The 26,045-nt window shown below is 36.6% G+C and overlaps 1 protein-coding gene across 6 annotated transcripts in view; it reads left to right on the top strand.

Moving 5' to 3' along the window:
• Positions 1 to 25,952, top strand: part of LOC113492652 (matrix metalloproteinase-14) — a 31,530-nt gene extending 5,578 nt beyond the window's left edge. The window contains exons 2-15 of one of the 6 annotated variants that reach the window (XR_003400512.1): positions 874 to 1,162; positions 14,039 to 14,168; positions 16,796 to 16,900; positions 16,985 to 17,153; positions 18,222 to 18,297; positions 19,907 to 19,984; positions 20,278 to 20,409; positions 20,633 to 20,801; positions 21,037 to 21,240; positions 21,381 to 21,637; positions 21,781 to 21,937; positions 23,462 to 23,655; positions 24,888 to 25,003; positions 25,548 to 25,631. Coding sequence is in view for 3 of the 6 variants with exons in the window: in XM_026870236.1 (XP_026726037.1) it covers positions 1,010 to 1,162; positions 14,039 to 14,168; positions 16,796 to 16,900; positions 16,985 to 17,153; positions 18,222 to 18,297; positions 19,907 to 19,984; positions 20,278 to 20,409; positions 20,633 to 20,801; positions 21,037 to 21,240; positions 21,381 to 21,637; positions 21,781 to 21,937; positions 25,548 to 25,669 (1,752 nt within the window). In the remaining 3 variants the exon portion in view is untranslated. Of the gene's footprint in view, positions 1 to 873; positions 1,163 to 14,038; positions 14,169 to 16,795; positions 16,901 to 16,984; positions 17,154 to 18,221; positions 18,298 to 19,906; positions 19,985 to 20,277; positions 20,410 to 20,632; positions 20,802 to 21,036; positions 21,241 to 21,380; positions 21,638 to 21,780; positions 21,938 to 23,461; positions 24,453 to 24,887; positions 25,004 to 25,547 lie in introns of those variants that run through there. The other 5 variants (XR_003400514.1, XR_003400513.1, XM_026870238.1 and 2 more) reach the window with 5 other exon arrangements.
• Positions 25,953 to 26,045: the final 93 nt, after the last annotated feature.

Raw genomic sequence — 26,045 nt, 5'->3', positions numbered from 1 at the left:
ATGAAAGTTAGAATGTTAGAAATGATTTGATGACGTAAATAGGTAAACAATAGTCTATTAATTAAATTTATTACAATGCATCTAACCTGATCTCAGTCTTTGTTAAAACGTCAAACACGTATGTGCTCGGTGAATCACAAATCTCTAAGGCACACACAGTCAGCTGAATATCTAATCAGTTCCCTACATTGTTAGGCGATCGCATTGGATAGAAACAATTTATCATTGGTGATAATGGTGTTTGTTGACAAGCCCGCGGCGACTCACATCAGAACTATGTAGGTCACCACGTTGACTTCGAACCTATTTCTATGAATGACTTTATAGCAAGTGTAAATAAATACTACTGATCGATATTGTAGATAATAAGTTAAGTAATAAACTAGCAAACAGTAATACAAACAGTTTGTGAACACTATATAAGTGCTTTCAGTTGTTTGTTGGATCTGGAAGATATGAATTTTATTTTCAAAGTTACTAAACAAATATTTTGTTAATATAATGTGGTGAAGGTGTAAATGGCCGTAAACAATTTTTATTTTAGAATTTTATTTTTTCTCGATAAACGATCAAGTGGAAATATTTACATGAATACCGTACAAATGCAAAGAATATGCTCTTCGCTGACTCATAGCAATTATACAGATATCGCGGATATGACGTGGCAACCAATAAGACCTCTATAAAAACTTTGACCTAAAGATTACAAATACATAACACGAGTAATTATTGTAACATTCTTTATATATCATAAATCTTAAGACACAGTTATCAGTATTAATATTAATGCATTTATCTTGCTGTCTTTACTACGTGAAGTACTACTCGACGTTCTGAGTCCCGATAATAATGGCTACTAATTCTTTGTTCCAGATAACATATCACCGTGGTGCCTGAAGATATCGACATACCTTTACAACACAAACCAATTAGTTTAGGGAAAAGACAAAGAGTAATGACAATTATTCCGTCCTTTAGATAATTTTTACTTTTTTATAAGAAATATCAAATGAACATATCTAGAAGTAGACTAAGGATATCAGAGAACATGGCGTTTAGTGTAAGGAATAGTCTGAGGATATTGTGGACGGCGGCGGCCGCGCTGGTCTTCCTGACGAGGAGTAGCGCCGCGCCGACCTTCGGCGACACTGATAAGGCGATGGTAAGTCTATTATCTTTTTTGTCGAAAGAAAAATCGCTTGCAATTTAAAGAAGTTTTTGCTTCCTAAGCAATCATTGAGAAATACAAGCATTGAAATGGATTTTACAATTGAAAACAAATTGATTGACTCCGTTGTGATTATCATAATAGTGTCACGACCTCTCCGATCTTTAAACAAATTGATTTAGATAGCGTATAGCCACAACAAGTTGTAGCAACTTACACATGACAGACCAATATGGACGCAAAACAAATCACTTAGCGAGTGACAAAGTGCATGCAATTTAAAATAATTATAGTTATTCACTGCGGATGTCCGCCACATCTTATCATTAATCGATAATTATCGTCAGGAATAATGATGTAGGTGCGTAGCGCACCTATTCAGTCAGTGTGAGTCAATTCTTCTCAGAAAACCGTTCACCGGCGCTTGAGATATAAATTAAATCCACGACCCCCTACTAGGAAATAGTAGGTATAGTAACACTCACTCCGGTGGCTGTAGTATTCCGGTTCATTCATAAAACAAGGTAGTCCTGCTGAGATAAGTTGATCGTCTTTTGTTACGATGCCAGAACATTTTGTTTGTCTTCTCATTTAGTTTGTTTAACACGAGAATGAGTCACGCGTAACACACATACGACACATGTCTGTGTATGTGTGTGTGCGGGTGTAGCAAGATATTGGTCATTATACTTTTCAATGGGAATTACGTCACTTTTGTAGTATTTGTAAAATACTCTAAGTTGTGAATCAATATCTATAAATCAAGCAACATCCTCATCTTTTATAGGTACTTAAAACCAGTTATTTATAAAAATAAATGAATGCTACCGACATTCATGAGTGACACGTAATCATTTGACGGTTTTATAGAAAAATCTTTGTCCTGATTATGATCTATTCTTAGTATTCTTACCTAAGAGACGTTATCAGAGCCCTGTAGTACTTTTTAAGATAAGCCTTGCGTGATATTAATACAAGAATGTTTTTGGATAAAGTTTATTCCATGACGCATAGAAGTCGTGAACTGTTAACGCGTTTTGATTTACTAGATAAAGTTGTCGCTAAGCACATATTTTGCTTTATCTTAGATGGAAATCTTAATGCTTTTACATCTTTATTTCTGCTCTCGATAATTTTGACGAAAAGTCTACTACTGTGAGTTATGCTTGAAAATAAAGCCCGGAATAAATGGGCATAACCGAGCGTCGAGAGTGACCCTACGCCAAATTCATTGCGCGATGTGTCGATGGTTCGATCCCTACGTAGAACAAGCGTTTGTGGGATCCAAGACCCAATCCTCCAGAATCGAATCCCCCAGAATCCTGAGTCTGGGTGTCTTTGTCAGAAGGATTAAATAGCTTAGCTAAAAGTAAATGTTAATGGGATTAAATAGCTCAGTGCGGGAGTCATTGAAAATAGTTACAAAGCAGCACGATAAAGAATCCGTAATACTTTCCTGGCTTAAAACCTCCATGATGGTCAATCCTAGTTAAACAGTTGACCGGATTATTGATACAGCATTATATAAAACATGCACAGTAGCACGTAAAGCATATCAGAACTTAACAAAAGACGACGCATATAAATGACTCACAAGCAGCTTACCCATGCAGCATTATATTATTATATATTTCTCTGGGGTTCTAGAGGAAACGTAAATTACGAAATCTCATCGTTTCTTGGAATCTGTGAGTCACATGCGTTCAGGTTGTCGAGCTCGCTCGCCGTCAAGTTCTAGGTCATAGAGCAGCGACCAGCCGTCAGCCGGCAACCGGGCAACCGGCACGCAACGCGACACTCATGCTGTATGCGATGTGACAGTCACTTTAAATCATGCATTTAACTATTAAATGGTCAGTATACAAAGAAAGAAAATTATTGAAAAGGGTTATGAGTTTTCAGAAATGTCTTTACAATTAACTCTACATTTTCAATAGTTTACTTATTTAAGTAATAGAAACATATCTGGTTTACTTAGTAATTCCTTTTCACATAGAATAATTTTAACTATATCAAATAAAAAAATGGTTTATTCAAAATATTCTCACATAAATATTACTAGCTCAGTCTTGGTTTATTCTACTAATTATTTAATACAAGAATAATAAGTAAAAACAAGCCGCAAATATCTCGACGTTTCTATGTTGTCTGACTAATAAACATCATGTAAAGTACTTGACGTGGAGTTGAATGTGCAATGCTTACAAAATTAAAAATCTAGCTAACTACGTAAGGTATTTAGCTCATCAATTTACTCAAAACAACTTTAGGATTAACAACGATGACACTTTTAAGTTGATAAATGAATATTGTATTCAAACTAGGCAAAAATTGCGACTCAAATATAATGATTAGCGAGTAACGAAACAAATATCTAATCAATTAAATCAGATAAGTGCTCAAACCGTGTAAAGTGGTCGCGGTTAAGTCAAGGTTATTGCGACCCACTAACCCGCTTCCAGTTTCATATGTTAACCTAAAGTAAAATGTGTTCTAATGTAAATTCTGTACTCATGGTGGTTCTATAGCCGTTTAACCTTCATAGTTGCCATGGTTACTGGTTTTGGCTGGTGGAAAGCTTTTTGCGGGTTGTAAAATTATGAGTCAACCTAGTAGAATAGTGACTATGTACGTGTTATGTATTCCATTGTACTTAAATGGTAAAGCAGGTTGGTACTTTATCAGAGATAAAACGAGTTCTTATTTAATAAATTTTACGTATTAGGTAAAAAAAATCTCAGTAGCTTATCATTAGCTAAAACAACTGATCATTGTATTTACTATATAAGATGATTGAAGAAAACTATGTATCTTATGTAGGTTAAAAGAATTATGAGAGAAAGTCAGAGAAAGCAGTTTTATCTTAATTATTATATATCTCCAATTATAATTAACATGTCAATCCGTTTATCGGATGTTAATAAAATTGCCTTCCTCGAAGAATTATTGGTCCATAGCCATAAATACTCTTATTGCTGTAAATAATTGTTGTTTATCGTTCTAAATGTACAACGAAACATCAATTGTCAATTGCGCTTTCAATCGACTTGAGTACCGAGCAATGCGTTTTTATTGATATCGGTGTTATTATAAGTACAATGACTAAAGAACTGCATGATATACACTATAAAGCACGAAACTTTGACATTGGCCTTTCCAGTCGATATTTTTATATTTTATTTCTGAAACAAAAAGCTATCGAGTCTTTAAACTAACGGGATAAACCAACACGTCACGATGTATAGAATAAACTTTATACTTGTTTTTCTGAAGCAATCAATAATTTTAATCAGGATCTCATAGAAACAAGTAAGTCAAAGTCCGTTTCCAATCTAATAACAGATCAAGACCAGTTTGTGAATCGTGATTATCTGCGGTAGGCAAGTCAGGTCTTAATTGGTTCGAGGTGACACTCGCTGACATGGAAAACCCGTAAGGATTAAACAGAATCACAAAGTAATTATAACTGTTGTTTACATTCGCAATAGCGCCAATAAAATTGCAACGACAGCCCAATTTAGCCTCTTTAAGACAGATGACATTAATTGAACTGTTGCATTCAATTCATTGAATTCGTAAAAATATTCAGCGCAGTTTGAAATGATAAATTTGGAACAATCAACAAATGTTCCTTGTACGAGCGCTAGCTACAAGTCAATATTGAAATTCTGATATCGTTACTAGGATACAGTTTACGGCAGACGAATGCCGTGCGTGAATACCGCACTCAGTCACGATAAGGCATTTCTGTAAGGCTCTGAGTAGTGCAGACAATTTCGGTCACAATTTATAGGTCGTTGTCCCTTCCCCACGTGATAAAACAAGATGTTATGACCAGCACATTGTCATGGGCAAGGCATTTCCTGTCATTTTAAACAGGTACTGTTATGATAAACGTATCCATATAAAGAGGGTCATTCTCCTGACTAAGGCTCAACTGGAGAACAATAGCCCTGCCAGAAAGTGCCAAGAACCTGTGATGTTCTTTGTTTTTATCATTCCTACCTGACTCGATTAATGCGATATAAAAATTCGACGCGTGTCCTACGCGAGTGGACATCTCAGAAAATTTCCTTCGGCCGTTTAGAACAATGAACTGAACGGTGAAACATAATCGTTGACAATCTCACTTTATGTTTGAATAAAATATTTTCTGTTTATTTTTAGAAGGTTGTCGATCTCTTTAGAGTAGTTGTTATTTTGTTAGTTAACACGTTGTAAAGTGTAAATGTAGCTGTATGCAAGGTGTCGACTACCTTGATATATGTTTCGGGAAACACGTATCTGATAATCATACCAAAACAAGCCGACGACCAGCAGGCCTTTGAGATGAAGATGATGAAAATCAAAATTATTTTTGCCGTGCAATGCCTCCGACCACCGTCCGTAACGTAAAGCTGTTTAACCCTAGTCACGACTCACGATCCTGCATTTGTTTTTTTTTCATTTCGCAGAAGTTACGATGACGATCCGTGAGATGTCGCCAGATCTTTGATATGATAGCTAGCCTACTTTTAATGTCGAGTGGAACATAGACGATAAATTATCTACAAAGATAAAGTTACATGTTTGTTGAGGTACAGTAAAGCGTGCCGATGACATAAATTAGGAGACGTGTGTACACAATGTGACAATGGTCTGTCCGGCGGAGACAAAAAGCGACCGGGTCACCTTTGTTGCCGTAAACTAGGTGGACTTATTTTTCAGTAACGGGCTTGTGTCACACATGTTGCATTTTGGTAATTTTGGGTAAGTTTTGTTTGATGGGATTGTGTGGTGCATGGTGCGGTGTGCTGGCGCTGCGCATGCGCGTCACGCACGCAGGAAGCGCGCCGCGGCCTTCAGCACGCGCGCCACGGCCGCCGTCCTCACCGCCACAACTTATTGTTCACGTCGCCGCCCGACGGCACTAACATCTGATTGTTACCATTTGATTGATACCCATCATCATACCACGCTGTATCTACTCCTTAGAATTATCGCTTACCTCTACTTAACATTCCAAACGTTATTTTACTTGATAGTATATTTTATAGCCTATGTTTATTATATACCTGTCAAGTGTTTTGCATAATAAATTCATCGCACTTGAGCCTAGACTCTGTCAAACTTACACAGTTTATAATATATTTAAATGTTTCTGATATTATATTTCTGTATGACCAAATGTTTTCGGTTGTGACTTAAAAATTCAAAGTCCCTTTTAACGTACAAACTGAAAAGTGCATAACAGTATATATTTATAAGGTAGCTACTCGCCCTTAATTAACATGCATAATTCAGCGGTTTAAAGCTAGCAGTGAGCAAACCGAAGGGTGAATCACTGAACAACAAGAGGCCATGAGTTTCCATCCATATTTTTGTCATAAAGTGTATGAATTAATCGACATGGAAATTATATTATCTTTAGGAACTAATTGTATAGATTATAGGGTGACCTGTTACACTTATAAACCATGACTCGATACACGTGTAGGGCCACAGATGATTGTCAAGCAATCAGCAGATCAGAGTCGATTATATTTGAAAAGCAAGACAATGTGCGCGGGTCCACGTGACAAACGTGTAGACGCGGACAAAGGGCGGGTTAACTTTACCGCAAAAAACATTTTCTACATTCTAGTACGGAAAAGTGGAGCTTCACACGCGATTAATTCTATTTTAATCTTTCGTCAATCGCATCATAATTGAAACTAATTACGGAGGCAATTATCTGTCCTTTGCGCGTGCGGTTGGATAAGAGTGCTCTGCGGAGCGCGGCCGCAGTGACGCGACTTGCCCGCAGGTTAAAGGGTGTGATATCACACAGATTAAACTAAACTACGTAACAACGACAAACTGCGACCAAATGTATGATGAAAAACATTCGTAGCTTATCATGGACATACCAAAGGCAATACGAAGGCACATTTTTTTAAATTCCATATTATCTATATATCTGTTTACTATCAAGATTTATGAGAGCGTGGCATACTCACTTGGCATATTAAACTTACGTATTTATAAACAAAACAAAATAATTATTCTAAACTATTTGCGTCGGAAAATAAGTTTACTAGTTGTAATTGGTTTAGACATCTATAAAACAACTAAGTAAATAAGAATCTTCACCAAACAATGTTTGTATAAAATAAATATGCACATTATATAAATATAAAGTATTGACTCGATCGGAAATAACATGCGAGATAAAATTAACAACACTCGATGCATTTTTCTCGATTTATTAACATAAAACGATGACATCTAAAGAAAAACAAACATGTTGATGTTGTGTAATCGACGCCAGATCAAAATAAATATTCATTAAACGTTTTTACGGAACCCATTATTTTTAAAACATGTCTTGTGAATTTTTGCACTAGAAATGTATGTAACTAATAAATACTCCTTATAGTCGATTATTTGACTCGTATTTATATACATTCCTGAAACGATTGACGTTCTAGAAGATATATTATCGTAATTATTATAGACACGTGTAAACTTATACTCGTTATAAAATTCAAGGAAACAGAAAATATTTTTTTTTTGTAAACAAATAAACATCTTACTATGGGATTTGAATTGAATGGTAGCTCTATGTTCGCGAGAAAAATGTTTTCCCCTACGCTGTGTGTACAATGTTAATGTCAGTATTGTGAAAGAATTAATGAGTTACATACAGAAGGTGTAATTAAATAATTAATAAATGTCGGTTGTCGGCTTTGCACTTGATTACAGATTGTATGCGTAAAATCTGAAACTGATTATGACCAATTATGAAATGAATTAAATTATGACTCGTACGAACTTTATCCAAAAAGTTTCCACGTCAAATTACCATTGTGCGCAACGTGTTGCGAGGTGATTCGTTTTTTTTTAATATCTAATTTCTTGATTGTTTATAAGCAATATATAATTGATTGTGTTATCTATCACCATTATTATATTCCTTTACATAATGCTATGGGTATTTTTCTGCACGTTTTATAAATATTCATGAGATTTTCATATGCGCATCGCTGTAATTCGATACGCACATGCATTGAATAAAATAGCCTTTACCATAAAAAGTAATTATGCCGTATTAGCACATTATTAAAAATAATATAGTCCACGAGTAGGTGGCGATGGCGCAGTGAAAACAAGTCACCCTTTAGGTATGCAGTTTAACAAAACGTGTACACTAATTATAATTTGTACAAATGTATGCAATTGCGTGATACATATACAATTAAATTGTACATACTTTAATGAAATTGTAATCGAGATAGTACGATGATGGCAAGACACTGCTTTATGTAAATTAAATCTGATGAAATCTGATAGCCAAAGGCATCATGGTACTTCATTGTATACAATTTTTTTTTAATTTTACTTCATCGCATGCCTACTTCACCAATTTATAAAAATAATTTCATTATAATTGTATAATTTTAAAATTTTGGTTTTTTGTGCCGTGTCATGATTACAAAAACCAATTTAGTTATGCCAGTTACATTCAAAACTTTCGGGAATTCGTTTCTTTTTTGTTAAACATTACAATCAATTAACAGAACCAAGCTTCTTTCAGTTTGTTTATTATTTACGTTAAGCCGGCAATTAATGCAGATTGCATAAAAACGTTTGTAAAGCGTTTTCAACGCTTCATTAGTATAACAGATGATGGAAGCAGCGATGCCGCAACGTAAGTGTCGTGGGCGGTGCGACTCGTCAGTAGTGACGAGATTAATACAATGCTCTTCTTGCCTGATTGCACTCCTTGGGTTAAATCAACTTACTTATCTACTGCTAAGGTAGTTTTTGTCATTTGAAACAATGGTTTACTAAACCGTATTTATTGAGATCATACGACTAGTTCCGAATCAAAAGACTCCAGTCGGATTCGACACTACACAGTCGATTCCGATTCTGTAATTTTTTGTTTTGTTTTGTTGAACACATGACTTGAAAACTGAATACTAAGTTAATTTTTGTTAGATTATTGTTCTTATAAATAAATGTCACTTAAGAGATATGTCAATTTGTAAAATTCTATGAATAAAAATCACGAAGGTATTGCTTTGCTTACTATTGTGAAAAATAATTAATTCTCTTTCGATCGTCTCGACATCTGTTATAAAATGATAATAGCTATGATTAGCCAACAAGTATTGCCTAGGCAGCTTCGTACAATCTACACCACTGTTACATTACAATACTACAAAAAAGAGAGACCAAGATATATTTAGATATTTGTTTAGTCCCTGTAGTCCCTTTATTTTATTATATTTATTTATTGTGTTTGACTATCTCATGTTGTTCTTGGTAATTATTAAGGTTCTAAAAGTTAATTTACCTCATCGTCTGAAATCGTTTGTTTTTTTTTATTATTTCTTTTTATATTACATACTTAATTGTAAATTATATAGAAAGGTAGCACAGTGGTTAAAAAAAAATATTTAAAATTATGAATTATTTTTAATTGTACTTACTCCAATGTACTCGTAACTTTGATGAATTAACGCGTGTAGAGTTCATCAAATTTGGTTGCAGGAAGACTAGTGTTGTCGAATAGTTACACGTGCTACACTTGTTCCCCGTACGGCATATCGTACTCATCGCATAGGACAGATGCACTTCCTCGAAACACGTCGCGTGACGGTCCACTCATATTTACAACAACTCCTATTAAGCACTTCGTACTACCCATAATGATTACCGAGCCATTGTGATAAGGTAATCCTACATTCCATCTGACGTAATGTAACTCACTTTATAAAAACATGATTAAGGGCTTCGGGAGCAAAGTTATCTGAGCGTATCCTAACACCCTAAACAAAATTGTGCGTATCACTTAAACATCTAAATAGATATACATACTTTTATGCCAGTAACTGCTACTCAAACGTCTTGTCATATTTAATAACTTAGAATTATCTCTACTTTACCAATCAACTAATACCCAGCTAATATGCAACATGAAAATTGTTCTATTAAAGTGATTTATTTTACATCATGTAAAGCTGCATCGACTCTCAATTTTCATAATGCCGGGAGGCTACACCGTGTAATGACGGATCCACGTGAATCACAGCCAATGTCAGTGGTTATTCAACAATAACTCGAACTACGCAATCGTACATAGGTGTCATTAAATGCCCGCATGGTTTACATTGTAATCGCTTAACTATAGATAATCGGCCCATGGCGTTCTCCTGCACATGTGTACGTATTGCGCCTTTTTTGTCGTGCCTCTCTGAATACTAATAATAATGATTGTACTACCATAAATGTTACGTAACGTGTGCATGAAAATGTAATTATTATATTTGTTGTATTGACAGGCCTTATGGCGTGTTTGTATTTTGCACTGGACGTTTATTGTTGTTGCTAAGTCGAATGAGACAAGTATGAAATAAAATAAGTAGTAATTCGAGACTTTAGATAGATCATGAGGAGAGTATGAGTCTTAGGAAAGCGAAGGTGTAACTTATTATGCCAACCGAACATAGGCCTAGATTAACAGTGACATTGAAAGCAAAATTTCACTTGTTAGGCTTAGGAAGTGGGTCGAGTTCATATCGAAAGTAAGAATAACACTTGAAATCTTTAGACGTAAGTACCGTACAAGTGTTTGTTCTAAAAGTAAGTGTTACAAACATTATTTGTCAAACCTTCAACGTGATGACTAATGACCAAGGAGGTTCTGACCGTGATATTCGGTGACTCCTTTTCACACCCTTTATGATAATAAGGTTGTATTAGACTAGTACTAAGTGCAATGACTTATCAAATAAACAGACGGGTGGGCACCGGATCTCACATTACATACTTGTAAAATAAACAAAACTATGAGTAAGCTTCAGTTCACTTTAAATACGTGTTTTGTTTTGTTGGTTCGTTTAAAAGACTAATCTTACCTATCTGTACTAATATTATAAATCTAAAGGGTTTGTTACTTTTAACGCGAAGATCTTAGTAAATACTCTACCGATGTGAAAAAACTAATTCAGTGTTAAATAGCCCATTTATAAAGGAAGGCTTCAGGATATAAAAAACAAATAGGTAAGAAACGGAGAAATTCTACGTGCAGAAATTCATGTCTATCTTCAAAACCGCGCGGACGAAGCCGCGGACAACAGCTAGTCTCTTATAATTTTGAACGACGACAAAAAATGATAGTTTTGTTAATCAACGATTAAAATGATACTACAAAACAAAAAGTTGCAGAAGGTTATTTCAAAGTACATTATTAGTTGCAAACAAGGTTAAAATTGGCCTTACATAAATCACAAAGATAAAATTGAAACGATAAAGCACGATGTAACGTCGGTGAACGGACAGTTAATGTATTGTGTATTGAACCCGCGCGTGGCCTATTTTACATCCATTAAGAAAAAACGATTGATGTTTGAAAAATTGCTCACAAATGCATTTTTATGTATATAGTCCTTTTATAGATCGGCCCAATCAGGCCATCGATACTAAAAGCGAAAAGGTTTTATGCAACTATTTAATTCTAAAACGAATTGACGTTTCGTCATTCAAGGAGGTTCTATTCAAAGCTTGTAGTGTATGCGTTAATAATATCATGATTATGAGTCATCAACACGTGGTTTTGGGTATTTTAATTCGCGTCGCGACACGTAATCCTTTCTATTAGAATTACTGTAAATCGAATCCGTTACTCGATTTGACCCAAGACGTATCGATATCATTTAATGTGTGTAGTACACTAAGTGCTAAGTGTTCACGTTCTTATGTTTAAGCATTCGATTAACAGTTCGGAGATCCATTTATCAAAAGTGTTTTGGGTAAATGTATGTCAAGTCGATTAATTTATTATGGAATTTGGAAGGATATTATATGGAAGCAAAATTGACCAACAAAAAAATAAGTGTATTCCAATAAGTACCACACTTATTTTCCAAAATCCTCTAAAGGCTGATTTAAAGTCTGTAATAAGCGGGTCGGGTTTGACAGGTTGCTATTTGTCGAAGAGCACGGCTGTGGAAGTGGTTAAACATTGACGGAACAAGATATTTTTTCCAATTAGCATTGTTACATAGCAATGATGCGTGATACATGCCGTTGGTCGTGCCCTGAGGCGGTAAAAATTTGCATGATTTAAGTAGGTCTGTGGAGCGTCGCCGCAGGCTGCGCTGCGAGACTTGCGCGGGCGCAGACTCTGTCAGTACCCGTTACTCATGGGGACACACTGACCCCGATATGCTCATTCGAATCCATTATTTAAACGCCTCCATCGATAATCCTCGGTCAATATGTAATACGGTTGTTCTTATTCCTTTCACTTAAAGCTTAAGATAAATACACTTTAGCAGCCAGGCGCTATTTTTAGCAGTTGAATCGTATATTCGTTTCAATCTTCAAGCCTTCGTGTGCTTTCAAGGAATTCTCGCATATGGTGAACAATGATTTGCTCGGGAACATTGTTACAAATACGATGCTATGTAGACTAAATAGTGTGTATATTTACATCGTTAAGTGATGCACTTCGGTTTGTGTAACAAACAATGGCCCGCAACTTTGTGCTCGGCGTGTCAATGGCCGACCCAAACGCACCCAAAATCTGACCGATTCTCTCGCGGTTAGTCATCGATGTAAAAATTGATTTATTTGCATTTATTGTCGTAACATATTAGCGGTCCGCATAAATTTAATTCTTCGCTAATATAGCCTGTGGCTTTCTTCATAAATTATGTCAAAAAACAATAGAAATTCTTGGTAATAAAATTTTACAACCTTTAGGTATTTTCATAGTGAGGTTAATCATATATTCGTGATGATATCTGCAAAACGTACGTTTGATTTGCTTAACAAATAGAAGAAATCTTTGAAAATATGTTTAGTATTCTCTTGGCATTGGTCAGACAATAGTAAATACGGGCTTTTAGGGGTATTGACTGCGGCGGGCGCACCACGCACATTGTTGTGAGTATTCCCCGGAGAGAGGGAACAAAGAGCCTGGACGAGGCGTGGTGCCAGTCGGAGATATGTGCGCAGGCGCATCGCGATGCAGCGCACGCGCCTCGACACTGCCACTGCTCAAGGTCGCCATGTCTCCGACTCCCTACCTCAGCTAGCACACACAATCCTCTTTATCTAAATCAAACTGTTATAGCTAACTAAGAATAAAATAATATCACGCAGATACACATTGTAATTAATTTCTCAGCGTAATTAAGATTAGCTGTTGCGAAATGAATGAAATCAGCGAAGACTCGTCTCGGATAAGAGATTATCTACTTATCCATGTATTTGCGTTAACAACGTGTTTCATGTTATCAAGCGTTGACAATAAACAATGGGCGGGTAACCTTGCGCTGATGTGAGATAATATACCGGTAGGTACGGCCGAGATAAACGAGAGCACTGCAAACAGCTTAGGCTTCGTCACTGACTAAACTGTACACGCCTTACATAGAATGGCTCTTAAATTTAAGACCAAGTAACTTCTCATTACAAACGAGAATGAATAGGAAACTTCTTTATGAGAATTCCATTGATATCCGACAAATGATGTGACTTGACTTACCAGTTCAATTTGATACATTTGAATGATTCTTCAGGTTAAGCGCTAGAATGCAACTTTCGTAAAATGTAACTTTTCAGGACATGGTCTGTCATATATAAGGAAGTCCATTTCAATGTTAAATGCCAAACTAGTTTTAAGTATGTTATAAGTATATCAATAAACTCTGTTTTCATTCGAACGAAGTTGAACGCACGTAGAAATAATTCACATTTAGTGAGCACCTCACAGAAAAACAGTGCACTGTAGTTAGTTCACAAACTAACAAGTATAGATTGGACATCTTTCGTGTGAGAACAGAGGCCTACTCCTTATATCGGACGCGGCAGCCTGATGACGACGTCTACTTCCAGATGTACTTAGCGCAGTACGGCTACCTGAGTCCCTCTGTGAGGAACCCTTCAAGCGGCCACATTATGGATGAGAGCTCGTGGAGGCGAGCCATCGCTGAGTTCCAGAGCTTCGCTGGCCTTAACGCAACAGGTAATCTTCTTTTTCTCTTTCTCCTCAATGCCATTGAACGCAGAAGCGTATTTTTTCTGGCTATCTTCGATATCGCTTTAATCTATCAAAATGGAGTATCCAGAAGCACAGTGTATTTGGCAAAATTATTTTGACATTCAATACAAATTTTGATCCGCTGTTGTTTATTTTGTTGGTGTCTATCTGACCTCCGCAAGATATTTTTCTGAGTAATACCAGAAGAGTGATGTGGTGATGTTATCTAAACCCATATCTTGTGTGTAATCTCTAATACTGGAAGTTTATCGGTCGCGAGCCGGACATATCACTTTCGTATCTATTGTAGGTAGAGCATTTTTGACTTTCTTTTCTTTGGAATGTGAGATGAGATTTGGTAGGATAAGTAAGAGCTTGCAAAAATTTGCTGCAGTTTTGCAAGACATTTCTTTAATAAACATCAAAGACAAGTGCACTTTTTAAAAAACAATAGCGCCGATCAAATCATAAATTACTAAATTTACCGTTATACTTATTTGCCCAGTTCTGTTAATCTAGTTCATCTATCTCTAGTCTATTTTGTCTGGAATGGTTAGTAGATAGTATTTATGTATTATTTTTTATATTTATGTATTATTGCTATCTCTAGCCCTTGGTCACGGACGGTTCGATTGATTGAAGCATAAACAGCTGTGGTTCGAGAAAGCCGCTTTCGTTCTTTTGTTGAAATTCTCATTTTAAGTTGCATAACTTGCGGTTGCACTTTTATTAAAACGTTATCGAGTTACGTGTTGATATTGTGCTTAAATTACTATCAATTGAAATAAATATACTGATAATGGATGCCTGTAATAAGTAGGTATTCTCAATTGTCAGTTGTAAGTAGTATTTCCAATAAATATGTGAAAAACTTCGTATATTTTGGCATTAGGATGTTTAATTAAAACTAAGTTACACGTTAATATGAGTTTGTTCTCAAGGAGATTATTTTTGTAGCAAAAACAATGTCCGCACTCGTCGTATTCTTAAACTGCTAATAAAACCAAGACAATCCGTGAGAATACTGACCGTTTGTTTTAACATCGCTCATCATCAACAACAAGTAAATAAAGTATGACAGCCCCATTAATTACCGTCTAATTTAAATACTGGTTAAAAGATCTATTGCCTTTATTGAGTTATGCTACCATCCATCATTCGTTGTAAAAAATACCGCATCTTAATGACTTATGCAATAATAGTGGAGTGTCATGTAAGTGACAGTGCGTTTCTTGGATTACAAGTGTTGTGTAATTGATGAATAGTAACATAACCGCATTGACCTTGTGAGACTGTTTCCCACTTTAATTGGGTGTCATTTACGTAGGGTTGTCTACTTGTAAGACATATTGTCTTTCATAAATATCAACGCGTATATGCAAACTAAGTACTTTGGTAGAAAAGATCTCTCAATGTATATTAATTATTCAAAGATTGAAGAAGTTAAAGTTTTATAAATCGTTTAAAATGAAAATGCGAAGTCACAAATAGCTAATTTACTCAAGTGTAGGTTATTTTTAATATAGGGGTTGAACCAAGGCCCAAACTCAGCCATGAACATAGAATGGTGTAGACGATCTGTAATAATATAATCACTTGGATGCAGAAGGTATAGGCGTATTATAACGAGATAATAAACACTTAATATAAATTGATATTCGCAGATAGAAGATAACCCTTGAATTATCCGGTCTGCGCCGTCCGGCTAGCCTTGGTCCTCTCTCATCACAGTTATTACCACCACATACATCCACAAAGCAATTTAAAAGTCTGTGCGATATCCACAACCGACTATTTAAAAACGCTAGAATTATGTGGGCAGTGCTCGGCTCGGCTTCGTTCGCGTACGTGCCTTGACACGAGAAGTAGTTTATTGGACTTGAGTATGACTGGAGGCAGTGTTATTATGTAAGCACATAACGCACAGACAGAACATAAATACATAATTCATTATCGGTCACTGCACGAGTTCGGACGAGCTTGTCACAAACATAACCTTATGTTCCTTCTAAACATATGCATATGACGTCTGCATGTACTAAATTGATATCAGACTTAGACGTGTGATGCTAGCAGATAATGTCTGAAAACAAGAATATTATTTAAAGAATCGTCTGTTTATATTACGAAGTGGCGTCACCTTTAATTCCTCTTCCTGCAATACAGATGTAAACGTGAAGTAGTTTTCCTTATGGCGTATGAATTTTACAACTACATTGTTATTCCCCGTAACTATGAATGTCAATTGGCCGCATCGATAATGAATTCCAAGTCCCCAGCTGATCAGCGGCGGTCTAGGTGACCATAGTTCCTGATGATTCAACGGTTTCCGTGTGCGGTTTTGGTTGATGTGTTTGTGTAATTACTTCCTTGTTAGCGTTCGTTACAAAAAATCCATGTTTGTCCTTTGACACGCGTCTGTAATTTATGCGGTAAACGAGATAATAATTGAATTCCGACAAATGTCCGAGCGTTTGGTCTTCGTAAACTTCCATGGCGTTTCAAGCCATTACCCTCCATTGTAATTTGATGATACTGGACAAAAAGTTGACGGGTAGAAACGTAAATTATCGTTACAGGCACTTAAATATTGATCAATTGTGTGTTTACAGGTGAATTAGACGCGGAAACAGCCAAAGTCATGTCATTGCCAAGGTGTGGAGTGCGAGACAAGGTGGGCTTCGGAGAGAGCCGAGCCAAACGATATGCACTGCAGGGTAAGAAAAGCGACAACACTGCAATTCACAAAATAATATTCCATAAATCCGTAGACTATTAAAATAATTGACATATGTGTTCAGGTTCAAGATGGCGTGTTAAGAACCTGACTTACAAGATCTCGAAGTACCCGTCGAAGTTGAACCGCGCGGAGGTGGACGCCGAGCTTGCCAAAGCCTTCTCAGTGTGGTCTGACTACACAGACCTTACCTTCACGCAGAAGAGGTCCGGACAAGTCCACATCGAAATCAGGTCAGGATCTTACGTATATTTTATGTATTAACTATGCTATTGGACATGTGTTTGATGAACTATATTTAAATCAATAATGTCTCCAAATTTAATTTTACTATTCTTCAATTAAATAAAATTTACAACCGCTTTGGAGTTGTAGTTCACCTTTTCATTGTTAACATTTTACTTTAAAACTATTTCAGCAAACATTTTTAGAGTATACAATAGTTACCACAATAAAAAAACTATTGACCTTATGCATTTTAGACAGTTCCTATTGTGTAGTCTTTTTGAAATCAATAGAAAATAAGTAATGGAAAGTCCGAAATCTATTTCACATTGTAAACGTTACCTATATTAGTCTAATAATGTACCAATACTTCGACAAATGACATTGAAATGTGTAATTTATAAAACAGGTTGCTAAAACACTTAGGTAATCCTACAATTCGAACTAAGTTTGTGTCAACTTTCCTTCAACATAATCAATTTATGGATCGAAAATGTCGGCCATGCGATACAAATTTAAAATTAATAATACAAATATTTCGTGGTTACACTGAGCAATATAAATGACAGTATTTATTTAGCCGGTGTACAGAAATCGTGGTAAAGCATTGTGTGCGTTTTGAATCGGTCATAATAGGTTTTTGGTAACAATCCGCGTTTGATCTCTGTTGCGTAACAAACTACGTGATCTCTCGTCATTGAGCGAGTATCCGTAGTATACGACTGTGTTCATTGATTACAGATTTTATAACTATTTGATGTTACAAGTTTTTCAACGTAAATATGTCAAAAACTCCTTAATTTTCAACAAGACTTGGTTTTCCTTGCTTTATTTTCATGGTGGTATTCTATTGTCAAATAAAAAATTAACTAACTGTGTTTTAGTTAGCCCAATCTTAAAATTGAACTGAAATCAAGACCAAAGATAACATACCTGACCATCAAAAACTCCTTACATAGTAAGTTCCCGATTACGAATTCAAATCTAGAATGAACCTTCCACCTGTATACATGATGGTTCCAATGTCTGCTGTTGCGTGTCGTATTCAGTATTACTTATTAATTTTATCGTTATAGGTTCGAGAAGGGAGAACACGGCGACGGCGATCCCTTCGACGGCCCGGGAGGCACCCTCGCTCACGCTTACTTCCCCGTAAGTATATTACAAGTTACATGAATTATGCTCAATCATTACCTTTTCTTTGAAGTTGATTTTCTGTGTTTAGCTATCAAATTCGTTTTTTTCCGATCGAACATTCTTATTTTTTTTATCTGTGATAAGTGTTGTTGTGTTTTACTAAGTCTTATTAAGTCTCATTTTACCGCGCTCAAAGTTCGAAAATGAGTTTGAAATACGATACATTTTAGGCTCAAGTTCATCTTACTTTGCTCTTCAAAAAAGCAAATATTATAATCATACATACATATGGATATGTATAACTTTTGCGAAAACAAGTAAAAATATTTAAAATACTTTACATTCCAAACTCATTGATTCACTTGATAAAATCTCGAATAATGCGTCATATCGGATAACGGATCAGTTAATTCCACTTACAAAAAGGACATTAACATATGACATACGAGCATGTGCCTAAATAGAACCTTATTATGCTAAACTCAAAATATTTTTAAACTCTTAGTATTCAAGTCTTGTCACAAATAGTCACAGTGGTGAGCTTGCATTATAATTAGTTTCGTCGGCAGTCTTTTATTTGATTATAGGATGATGTCCGACAAAACTGTCTGACGAGTAAATTGTAAAAGGAAATGTCGCCTACGTGGAACCGTGGAATGTAGAAAGGGATACTTCAAGATAGAAACTAATAGCGATGATATTTAATACTCATTTTATTATTTTTTTTTTTTTTTTAAGTTTAAATCGGATAATTTGAATCAATTCCTTTGTGAAAACCGTAAACGCAGCTAAGTACTGTTCGTATTGCACCAGACAAACCCGTCCATATTGTGTTATAAATAAAAGTAACGGATGTCACAGATTGCCGCCTAAATAGTGAAAGTATCTATTGTATCGGTAATGTTATAATCAAACGTTACATTGTGCAAAACAAATTATAATATATTCATTCCGTTTTGTACAATGCATTAACTGTAATAATTTTACACGACTGTTACGTGAGAGTGGAGTGTACACTGTTCAAACAAGCTTTAAAAATACTGAGCAAAATAATATGTCACGTCGCTTAAAGTCTGAAAGTTGATTTCTTTTGTGATAAGAATGGGAAATGTATGGAATACAAACTTTCCATTTTAAATAGATTAGTGTTTGTGTTAGAGAAATCAGCAAATTATCATCGTGGTTTACTGACAGACTTAGCCTGGTTGAGACGAAGACTGTAATGGAAAAAGTAAACAAGATAAAATGATATCCATTTCGGCGTTATCACTGTGTGTTAGAGGCTGTTTGCGCTAATGTTTATGACTTATGTATGTTTCCGGGACGAATTAATAAAGAAAGGTCAAATATGTACTTAGACAATTTACGGTGACGACGTACTAATTCGTATCGAAAATTTTGCAGTGACATAGAAAATGACTTTTAAAGTACTATCAGCATTGTACCTAGTTTCACATTTCGCAAGTAATTCCAACAAAATACTAATGATGTATTGCAGAATCAATCAGCTTTAATTACGTACCTAGAAGTGTACGTGCGGTCGACTGACGTTTAATAACAATATGACAATTATTGATTCATCGGTAATTATGTTGATTTTCCTCAATCCCCTCTCTTTGCACAGGTGTACGGAGGTGACGCTCACTTCGACGACGCTGAGATGTGGTCCATCAACTCAAGGCGAGGAACCAATCTCTTCCAGGTAACTATAAACTATTTGGACATATTGAACCTCCTTGGTTAATGAATTCAAAAACTTATGTACCTTTTTAGTACGTTGAGAAATGTATGTGGCATTTGATTTACAGAGTCTTTGTTGTGTATTGCTTATTGTGACTATTGTGTAGCAATCGTAGAAAAAAGGTGTGAAGGCCTTTCATTTTTCTTAGTAATAAAATTAATTTACCATTTGAATTATAGAACATAGTCTTTTGAGTACTTTTGTTCGTATTTTTTGTGACAGATGTTTTTTAATATAATACTACTAATTCACAGGTGGCAGCTCACGAGTTCGGTCATTCGCTAGGGTTGTCCCACAGCGACGTCCGCTCTGCACTCATGGCTCCATTTTACAGAGGATACGACCCTGCCTTCCAGCTAGACCAAGATGACATTCAAGGAATCCAGGTAAAAAAATAAAAAATGTAATCAATTAAGTCTTCAAAATATTATAATATACTGATACGTGAAAATTTTAACTATTTAAGTCAACTTATGTAGACTTAAAATATCAATAGCCTATTTAAAGATAATTTTGAACAACAATCAAGAAGGATTTAGGCAAAACCCCAAATAGGTTGAACTGTAAAAAGGTCCATCAACTGAAAACTAATCGATCTTTTTTCAACAGTCTCTATACGGTCACAAAACACAAACGGACATCGGTGGTTCCGTGCCTGTGCCGTCAGTGCCTCGTGCTACTACTCAGCAGCCATCAGCCGAGGACCCAGCTCTCTGCGGCGACCCCAAGTTTGACACCATCTTTAACTCTGCTGATGGAGGCACTTTCATATTCAAAGGTATGCTCAATCTTAGTGTTTTTTCTAATCTGTCTATACTATAATATTTCTGCTTTTTAGAATAGTGTATGGTTGCCATCACGAGGAATAAACACATAAATATATTTATTTACCGCATTTACTCTATTCTTTTATGATCAGAACTATCCTAAGTAAGAATGAGAATCTAGCTCCCTACTTTCAGAAATACGTTTTATCCGTACTTAACGTATTTATGACGCGTTCTAATTTTCAGGCGAGCACTACTGGAGGCTGACGGAGGACGGTGTTGCGTCCGGCTACCCCCGTCTAATCTCCCGCGCCTGGCCCGGCCTGCCCGGCAACATCGACACTGCCTTCACCTATAAGAACGGCAAGACTTACTTCTTCAAGGGTTCCAAATATTGGAGGTATAACGGACAGAAGATGGATGGCGATTACCCCAAAGAAATTAGCGAAGGTAATTTCACAAAATGTCCCAAATCTCCCTATATTTATTCATTTCGGCGTTCAGTTGCGCCATATAATCGAGCCTCTAACTTTTATACCTTGATATTTCCTCAAAACCTATAAAAAACTTGACCATTTTTTTTTGTGAAGGTTTCACCGGCATTCCCGACAACCTTGACGCGGCTCTCGTATGGTCTGGCAACGGCAAGATTTACTTCTACAAGGGCTCCAAGTTCTGGCGATTCGACCCATCACAGCGCCCCCCTGTGAAGGCCACTTACCCTAAACCCCTGTCCAACTGGGAAGGCATTCCAGACGGCATTGATGCAGCTCTCCAATATACCAACGGATATACATACTTCTTCAAGGCTGGATCTTACTGGCGGTTTAACGATAGAACTTTCAGTGTAAGTCCACGTGGAATGTGTTGTATGATTATTTATGTTTCAAATTGTGGAATTTATTTCTTTACAACCTCCTTGGGAAACAATGTTCCATGGATAATCTGTCTTCGAAGTACGGAAATGAGATTGGGATTTTTTTGCTACAGGTTGATTCAGACAACCCAGCGTTCCCTCGCTCGACCGCGTTCTGGTGGCTTGGGTGCAGTAGTGCGCCGCGCGGCACAGTAGGAGGTAACGCGCGTTTGTCGGCGAACGACGAAACCATCTCGGACGACGACGTCGGAGACATTCAGTTCGACGCAGGTAGGCGGATACCCAGGACCCGCGGAAAGACTACTACCTGACCTGACACACACTGCAATACTGCGTCATCCACCTCAGCTGACACGACTATCACACCAGACGATGATTAAAAAACATATATCTCATAAATGGGAAATATTGGGATGAAAACGCAAAAAAAAAACAAAACATCGCGTTTACATACAATCAGAGCGATTGCATCTGATGCGGTAGATAAGGTAAAAGGGGACACTTATCGGCTCACTGAACTGGTCAACGGCATTGCACTCTTGCAACATGCTATAGCAAACTTTACCTTATGACGCAGTTTTGTCGTGTGAATGTGACTGGGTAGCTCTCGACATGACTGACTAACGATTACTTACTTTACAGGATCTTTTCTAGAATAAAAAAACAAAAAAAAGTAGTTCCAATTTTACTGTGAACTTTAATGATGTGACAATTTTTTTATAGTCCCCACGACTGACTTTAAAACATTTCTTCGAGAGTTTTACCCTACGATGTGACGTAAGGGACTTTACCCCTCGTCGACTCCACCGTTCCATGTTTGCTCTTGTGTCTTTGTGGATGTCTATCTATTAGTTGTATTGTAAACTCTTCCCTTAAATCTGTTGTTCAGTGATGTATGTCGTCAGAATCTATTTAATTGTTAATCAATACCTACTTCTTATTGATTATGTTACCAGTCCATTTTATGTGGTTTCTTATCATTTTCTTGGGTAACTACAAATTTAACTATTCATTTACTAACAAAATTTATTTTAATATAGATTTTCATGTACTAACAGCCTAATTACGTAAAATTAACATGATTTTAGCTTAACTAATAACGTATTGCGTTTATGAAACGCTTCTAACTCTTGCGCTGATTAATTCAGTGTGATCTGTTTACTACTAATGAGTCTGCATATTGCTTAAGATGGCTGCAATAGTGCTAACACTGTGGAAGGTTGCCTGATGGTTTGTGGCTTGTTGACGGGTGTAGTGGCTGACGATGGCCATCCCTGCGACTTCAATGACTCCGCGGCTTCTGGGCGCCTCCGATCCTACCTGGCGTTGTCAAAAACTGTGGCAATAAAAAAAAACTGTTACCTTCAACTGAATATTTTGCCATAGTTTTTACAACGCAGTTTTGCAATTTTGTCAGTTATTAGTATCAAGTCACAACGCAAGCACAAAATGCTGTGGCACAAGCACAATCAATTGAGTCGCTAAAGTTTTTTAAATTAAAATCAGTGGTTATTATTTGCCGAATCGATCAAGCGAGAAAGTGGAACCAAAAATGCATACGCATTTAAGACAGATTAACAGTAAACGGAGTAAGTGTCGATCCGGCAAATACGGTTTACCAAAACTAGTGATTAAATTTACACCTTTTTTGTTTTTGGCACCAAACTTTAACGTGTTTATGTTTTAATAATTTATAACGTCACCAACAACAAACAGTCACCGTGTTGCAATGTCAATTAAACTGTCGGTGTCTGGGGCGTGTTCACGTTTCGATGTGTGTGTGTTTTTTTCTAGGTGTAAAATCATCCGCTCCGCGATCATTCTTCTGGTTCAGGAAATAGCCTCGGTGGAGTGTTCCTGAACATTGTATATAGAGAAATTACATAAAGAACAAAGACTCAATTAGTTACATACAATATAAGAATACCAGTGAGATTATAGAACATAAGCGGTGATTTTAATACCGGCGAGCTTGTCGCGCATTGCCTGTACGTTTTATTTCATTTCACCTTTGTATTAATGCATGGTAGATAGACGCTTGCGGCTTCTGGTGGTGCTGTGTCTGGGGCCAGACGCTTTGTATATCAACTATAACGCTTTGCTTACTCATTCACTCTCTATCTATATCATCTTAAGCAAAAAGGTTGTAGACATAAAAACCGCATTCTAGCCTTTAAAGAATTTTTTTCGTTCCACACGTGCGGTTATTGTCCATTTACTTGTTTGCTTAAGAAAGGTTGCATTCAATTCACCTCGAGACTGATCTAGTCCTGTTTTCTGGGATATAAGGAAACTCTCTCACTCTGGTTGTGGAACTTACCTTGTAGAACGACCTATACGTTAGTTAGAACACCGGTATGCACGTGCTCACTGTATTGGTGATAGCGTTATTAGCCAACAGCAGTATATTCATACTGACGTCATCGGTTCCAGGGGTAACGAAGCGTAAAATAAACGTAGTTGTGATGAAAGTTTAAATAAAAGCAGTCAGCGTTTATATTTTTTATTCGACGAAGAATTGAACAGCGTAAGATAAAATTTGAAAAGTATAATGATCACGTTTGATGAATTGATTTCTAAGCACAATTGATACTTAATTACAACGCTGGCTTGACAGGTGTATCGCACTAAAATGTATATTTTTTATTGAAAATAATGTTTGCGTATTACATGCAATCAAGTACAAAAGGTTTGCATGTAGAGTGGTCATTGCGATAGACATAAATGTCGATTCCCATTACTATATTAGTTTTGTAACTAACAAAAGCGTGACGCATGATATTGACTCACGAGTTGATATTTAACACTAGTAATAGATTTATTTTAATAAATCTAATAGTTCATTGAATATTATCTAACTATAGATAGTTCGTTATGGTTAGGTTGCGGTAATGCATGTTTATATTTGCGTTAAAGTCATTTGTAATTATTTATTTAGTGATGATTTACTGAAGCACATTTCTCTGTAATGTCCCGTCTATTTCAAATTCCTTACCATTAAAGTTGTTTAGAGTCTGATAGTAGACAGGAAAGACTAGAGAAATGTGTCTTAATAACTTATCATTTATGTAGATAATTACATAAATTCGCCTCACGAATGTAATATATAATTTAGTATGATTTGTACATAGTGTGGGTGTAGTTGTTGAGTAGTTGCACATACTAGGGGTACCGGTTGCGGAACTAAAGTGATATTGTTAAAGGCAAGTTGATGTTTCAGTTGAGAGAGTTCAGTCGTCCGGAGCTAGACTGTAACATGAGGTTGACGTGGCCGAGAGCCGCTTCGTATATTAGGGGGGCTCCGGCCCTCCGCCGCGACATCAATCATCCGCATCTGTAGGTTTCTATTTAATTTCATTATGATTTTGTATTGTCAAATCCATTTCTTAACTTTTAATAACGTTACACTCAACGGCCAATGAATCAAGTCATTAAAATCAACAAATTCATGTTCATAACTAGCCACAATGATAATTTATTTCCAATGAGGTTGAATACCAATCTATTTTGTTTTTTAAGAAATGGAATTGCCAGTATTTACATTCGCACTATTTATCATTTTTATGTTATGTGTCCAATGTCTTGCACGTTATATTTTTTGTTGTTACATGACATTAGGTTGACCACCAATAGTGCACATTAGCACGACAGCATGTCTCAGCGGGATAACTTGTCGCAACCACTTCCTAAAAACGGGAATAATTTGGTAAAAGAAAACAATAATAACTGAAAAGTCAACTTTTGAATTTGGAGCTTTTGACTCTTGGTCCATGACCTTAAAGTTCACTTTTGGAAAGCATGTGTTATGGGTGGTTGTGACAAGTGACAACGCATACATTGTGTGATTGTTCGTTTGTGCATCTCAGTATTATATGTGCAGATGGTTCGGATTCGAGCGACAGTGGTCACAGCGGCGCAGGCGCGGCGCGCGGACTACTGGCGGCGCCGACGCTGTTCGCGCTGACGGCGCTGATTGCCCTGGTGGCGAGGCCGGTGGCCTAGCGACCCGCGGCCCCGCGCCCACGCGCCCCCGGGCCCCCGCGCCCCTGCGCCCCCGCGGCCTCCCGCCCCGGCGCGACACTGACTGTGATCATGTACTGTGTGTCTGTGCGTTCGGTATATTGTGTATAGCGAACGCTGTGATGACGAGTGCGCCTTTTTATACTGCGAGAACGATAATTTAATGCGAAGTCATAGTTTTTATACTTAAGATAAATAGATGATGTAAGCTCGTGTGATATTGACGTAAGCGACGATTTTTATATTAAAATATTTAAAGTAATCATTCCGCAGTTTTACTTTAAGTTCAACGACTGTCTATTAACCCTGTTACATAAAAAATATCTTTCATCTGACCTAATATAAACCTATATATAGG

This window comes from Trichoplusia ni, chromosome 4 (genome assembly GCF_003590095.1).
Source record: "Trichoplusia ni isolate ovarian cell line Hi5 chromosome 4, tn1, whole genome shotgun sequence".
Classification (NCBI taxonomy): Eukaryota; Metazoa; Arthropoda; class Insecta; order Lepidoptera; family Noctuidae; genus Trichoplusia; species Trichoplusia ni.
This window is presented reverse-complemented; position numbering and strand designations above follow the sequence as displayed.